The sequence below is a fragment of the Sinocyclocheilus rhinocerous genome, unplaced genomic scaffold, assembly GCF_001515625.1.
Source record: "Sinocyclocheilus rhinocerous isolate Xijiao unplaced genomic scaffold, SAMN03320098_v1.1 scaffold1140, whole genome shotgun sequence".
In the NCBI taxonomy this organism is placed as follows: domain Eukaryota; kingdom Metazoa; phylum Chordata; class Actinopteri; order Cypriniformes; family Cyprinidae; genus Sinocyclocheilus; species Sinocyclocheilus rhinocerous.
The window spans coordinates 841824-847583 of record NW_015652168.1 but is presented as its reverse complement, the minus strand read 5'-3'; the positions used below and the strand labels follow the sequence as shown (position 1 = coordinate 847583).

General features: G+C 36.9%; 1 protein-coding gene across 3 annotated transcripts in view; it reads right to left on the bottom strand.

Annotated features, from left to right (window-relative positions):
• Window positions 1-1195: 1195 nt before the first annotated feature.
• LOC107713959 (parvalbumin, thymic CPV3-like) overlaps window positions 1196-5760 on the bottom strand; it is an 11992-nt gene continuing 7427 nt past the window's right edge. Inside the window, exons 2-6 of one of the 3 annotated variants that reach the window (XM_016519631.1) lie at window positions 3375-3460; window positions 2884-2949; window positions 2184-2316; window positions 1759-1868; window positions 1196-1466 (exon numbers count right to left, since the gene is read on the bottom strand). In XM_016519631.1, coding sequence (XP_016375117.1) covers window positions 1441-1466; window positions 1759-1868; window positions 2184-2316; window positions 2884-2944 — 330 coding nt within the window. In that variant the 5' untranslated portion in view covers window positions 2945-2949; window positions 3375-3460 and the 3' untranslated portion in view covers window positions 1196-1440. Of the gene's footprint in view, window positions 1467-1758; window positions 1869-2183; window positions 2372-2883; window positions 2950-3374; window positions 3508-5760 lie in introns of those variants that run through there. The other 2 variants (XM_016519630.1, XM_016519632.1) reach the window with 2 other exon arrangements.

Below are 5760 nucleotides of genomic sequence, written 5' to 3'. Positions count from 1 at the left end.
GTGTAATTCTCAGCTATTAAAGTCTACAGTGAGCTGACTGTTTGGAAAACATGCATTTGTGTAGAAAATGCATTCGTACAGAGAGGCTGAATTACAGTATACTGCATGTGGTGCCAGAATTCTCCACCAACATCCGCCAACGATTGACAGCAACAGCAAGGACGAGCTAAACACGGGCTGGAGGCCAACAATTGTTAAGCAATCGTGTAGCAGACACTTTTAAACTAGCAACTTACAGCAATTAAGGGTCAGTTCCTTGAGGGTTTAACCACTACGCCACATCACCCCAAATACTATGCGTGTCTGGACTCCATCAGCTTCGAGGTTTTTCATATTTTCTGTGATGCAGCACAAACCAATACCACTGTAGCTTTATATATTGCTCTCATACATTAGTAAATGCATGTTTAAACGAGACCGTGGAAATCTGAAGATATTTAATGTGATGTGTGTTAAGTAAACTTATGGCAAAACTGTGCGTGCTAACTGATGATTGACAGCAGCCATAGTTCTCCTAATAGTATTTGCTCACGCATTGTCTTTGCGCATTGTTTGTTCATATTGAATGACGCACGTATGTTCTAGCTAAGGTAAACTTCTGTTTTTATCAATGCAAAGCTCCAAGCTTTTAGAATGGGATTGATTTCATGGGTACTACAGCAGTGATTAATTAATTGTTTTAGTTCATTTATTATTAATATATAATATATAATTAATTAAAAAAATAAGATCATAAGTATTTTCGCTATTTATTTATTAAGTCTTGTTTGTTCTTGATTAATAATTACTAATTTTATTAATACATTGCATATTCTGTTCCATTTGGATATTGGTAGTTTTGCATATAATTTTGTGTCATTTAAATTTTATTTCAGTTCATGTCATTTTCATTTTAGGCCTTTTTAAAATATTTTGTTAGCTGACACTTTTGTCCAAAGTGACTCTTTATCATGTTTATCTACACAAAGTTATCTTGATTGTGAAGTGTTACATGTTTCCATGAAGTGCTACACTCTAAAAAATGCTGGGTTAAATACAACCCAGTGCTGGGTAAAATAGGGACAAACCCAGCAATTGGGTTGTTTTGACCCAGCAGTTGGGTTACTACCCAGAAGGTTGTGTTGAACATTTAACCCAACCACTGGGTCAAAACAATGTTTTATGACCGGGATGAAAATAACACAGACAACATTTGAAATATTTTGAGCCATTTATTTACTCACTTCAGTAATAATTTTCAGGTAGTTTTACATTTGGTCAGTGCCCATGTGCGCCCCTCTACATATTCAAAAATCAAATAACAACTTTATGCGTCTGCCTTGTGTGGACTCTATTGACCAGGGGGTCCCCGGGAGCAAAAAACCTGTGTATCGAGTGGTGGGACTGCTGAATTGAAATGAAATCTGAGTACAAGAGAGGGGAGAGATGTGTACTGATCATTCAGGACAGAACCATCGCCTGGAATTCTGCAAGAGATCAGAGACACAATTCGTGCATGTGAGCAGAAATTCATTCATAAACCTGTCTCAAATAAACGACTTAATACAGCAGTTCCCTTTTTATCTGTGATGACGATAAAATTTTGAAAAACAGCCATTATAAACATGATATGCATATTTAAATTGCAACTAACTTTACATAGATGTTTAAATCATGTGTTTAGATGGATAGAAATCAAATGGAAACAATCACAAAACTGTCTGGGCCGACTGTGTTATTATCCTGTTCATTATAAATGATGGTAAATGCCACAATTACCATCCACTCCAATCTTGCCATCGCTGTCATCGTCAGCTGCTGATAAGAAAGCCTTTGTCTCTTTGTCGGTCAGCACACGAGCACCAGCTGAGAACCGCTGCAAGAAAAACCTGGAAGCACATCAGAAAGAGCATCATCTCATGTCCCGCATCAGACAGTCCTCCTGTCTGGGAAGGAAAGGCTCAAAATATTGGTACCCAGACAGAGACAGGATGCATTCAAAGCAGGAGGATCAAGTGTCTGTCCTAATTAAAAGGCCGAATGCATAGAAACAAGACTGTTGTCAGGCTAGGTAATCCCTGTCTGTTTTTGAATACTTAATCATACTTAATAAAAGGCTGAAATCTGTCGTTCTCACATTGATCCTCTCTATTAAGTTTATCTGCTCTTCCATGCGGCTTTAAAATGCATGCGAAAGTTCCTACTTGAGCTCTTCCTCCTCGATGAATCCGCTGGCGTCGTTGTCCAAGATGTTAAAGACATTCTTCACTTCCTGAGGGCTTTTCTTTGTCAGACCACACAGCTGGAAGAACTTTTTGGGGTTGAAGGAGTCAGGAGCTGGAAGAAGACCACGGAACAACCAATTAAAAGACATGGTACGTGACTGTGAAATCTGACAGTGCCATTTAAGGAGCAGCTGAAGTCAGATGTTCACAAAGATGTCACATATATGCATTCACGGCTTCAATTCCTAATCTGCTGATGAGGCACAAACATGCCGATAGAGGAGAGACAAGTGTCTTTAAACAAGCTCTTTATTTGAACCCACTGGACTACATCAAAACAAATGACAAGACGTTTCGGTGTTCTTCCAAACACCATCTTCAGTCGCATGTCACATGACCTGCAAACATGTAGAAGTCACATGACTACCAAGAGCTGATGGTATTCCCTGCCGCTTACAGTTGTCTCCCTCCTCCTCTTGCAGTGGAGCCCCTTGATCTCTCCGTACAGCGCCATGGCATAGTTTCGAAAACAGCATTATAGGCATCGGACAGATGATGTCTTAAACCCCCTCCTCTTTTCAGCGAGGGGCGCCTCCTTTACACCTCTTTCTAAGCACCTGTCTGCCATATCCAGATCCTTACCTCATGATAATGTTATGATCACGGTCATGTGTCCTACCTTGACAGTCCTTGAGCGCACTGTCGATGGCATCAGCGGAAAGGACAGATGAGAGTGACATGGTCCTGAAGAAGAAGCACAGTTTGAAATAATTAATCGACTTTCACAAGCAGCTGCCATAGCAACCTGATAATATAATATAATATAATATACTACAATATACAGTATATTTGAATATGCAAACTAGGCTGGGCTAGATTTAAATAAAACTTGCTTGGTTAAATGGGGGGAAAAAGAGAGAGAGAGAGAATACTTTCCATCTAAATAAATAAATAAAATCGACTAAAGATACAGATAGACACAAGCTCAACTAAGGTGCTTAGATAGATAGATAGATAGATAGATAGATCATCTACATGCATTGGTGCAATTGTCATTAATATATGCATGCAATTTGAGTATAATTCTCATAAAAGTAAACCTAAAGAAGTACGCAATATGCTGCTAAACACAAAAAGAGACTGACTCGCTGACAAAGTGCAGGCACTTACCTCGGTGAAGTTCTCCCGGCAGGTGAGTCAACAGAAGTAAGGCTGAGTGGTGACTGCGAGTCGGTCCAGGTGCGATTTATATAGATCTGAAGGCAGTGACAATGGGTGATTCTTGAGTTACCTGTCTGTGGATCAAATTCTAACTGCCAGGCCCTGGCTCAAATTACTTACCTAACTAATTAACCTGTACTATTTATATCTGTTTGACTTGTGTGTGTGTGTGTGGGCCAGCCCTCAGACATCTGTGACGCCCTTGTAAAAGGCAAATTAAGTAATAAATGCTTTGCTGTCTACCTCTTCATCATGTCCCTCCCATCCTATATCATAATCCACACATCACAAAAGCCCTCACACACTCGTTCACCTCTCTCACGCACATCCGATCCTCCTCTCAGGTTGGTCAGTCCGTCCCTCCATCTTTCCCTTCTACTTTACATGAGGTCATTCTAAATTCCTCATTAGAATATTATATAACTCTTTTTACTTACTGCATTTCTATTGGGAGGTGGGGACATTCTGGAATGCTTGAAAACCACCTTTCCTTGTGTTTGCTTTAATTTATTGCTTCCAGATCCGCTTCTATTACATTATAAATCCCATAATCTGCACTGGATTTGTGATTTTTTTGATTTTTGACTCCATAATCGGTTCCATATTGTCTTTATGAAACAGATGTGACCCCGTAATCCACTGATCTCCAGATGCAAAACTAATTCATAGGTATAGCTGTGGACACACACACACACAGTCTGTTGTTATAGAGAGTTTATCCTTCTCATTTCACCCTTCACAGGCAGACAAACAGCGAGCTGTCATTTTTCCTCTGCTGATTCAGGGATACAAGGTCACCTTTTGACTGGAGCCCAATAGCGCGCTGTAATCAATGTTTAAAATGCACCTGCTAGACGCATACATTATGTAAGAGGGTGCAATATGTCAGTACTTTACGGTTTCAAGTGCAGGAAAAGAAAAGAAAAAAAACAGACACTGCCTAACTTTTTGTCACCAAACCTCATGTTACAATTAATTCGAGGTGTTGTTTCCATCAGAGCGATGGGGTTACAGAGAGCGCATCCTTCATACGTGTGTAACAGATACCAATTTTTCTTCAAGTGTCTAATATGTCGACACAGATATTGATTTGTAGTTATATTATCTCATGCTTTAAAGGTTATAAACAGAAAAATGTGAATAAACCGTATTGGTTTATGTGTCAATGCATGCATTAATGGCAGCTTGCACATTTGCATCACAACTTTTTAAATTAAGATTTTTTTAGAAATAGTAGAAATATTCAGTTTCTCCAATTAATACTGCATGCATAAATGGCAAAGATTTAGCAGTTGGTTTTTAGAAGTCAGTACTTTTATTCTGCAGTGATGCGTTAAATTGATCAAAATGATATTTATAATGTTAAAATATATTATTTCTATTGCAAACATTTTTTAATTGTGAAATCTTTTTATTTTTATTTATCAAAGAATCTTGACAAATGTATCACGATTGCAACAAAAATATTAAGCAGCACAACTGTTTTCAACATTGATAATACGAAGAAATGTTTCTTGAACAGCAAATCGGTATATTAGAATGATTTCTGAAGGATCGTGTGACTGAAGTTATGAGTTATCGGAGTTATGATGCTGGAAATTCAGCTTTAACATCACAGGAATAAATTGCATTTTAAAATATATTGCAATAGAAAACAGTTACATTGTAATAATGTTTCACAATGTTGCTGTTTTTACTGTATTTTTGATCGAATAAATGCATCCTTGGTGAGCATAAAATACTTATTTTTAATATTTATTTGAACAGGTAAATATTGGCTTGTTGGTCAGTAATCTTTGAAATAGTTTCTTAATAGTTCATAACACATGTCTTTACTGTCATTTTTGATCATTTTAATGCATCCAAACGGTACTTAAACCGTAGTGTACACTCTAAAAAATGCTGGGTTAAATATAACCCAGTGCTGGGGTAAAACAACCCAATAGCTGGGTTTGTCCCTTTTTAACCCAGCATTTTTTAGAGTGTATTTCATGTCGACTTACATCATGTTGATCAGTACTAGTGCTTAATCGCGATTAATCGCATCCAAAATAAAAGTTTTTGTTTACATAATATATGTGTGTGTACTGTGTATATTTATTATGTATATATAAATACAAACACATGCATGTATAAATGTAAGAAAAATATGTTACATTTATATATTAAATATATTTATATATAATATAAGAATATAAATATATAAATATATATACGTGTAAATGTTTTCAAAATACATACTGAATGTGTGTGTATTTATATATACATACTAAATATACACAGTACACATGCATAAATTATGTAAACAAAAACTTTTATTTTGGATGCGATTAAT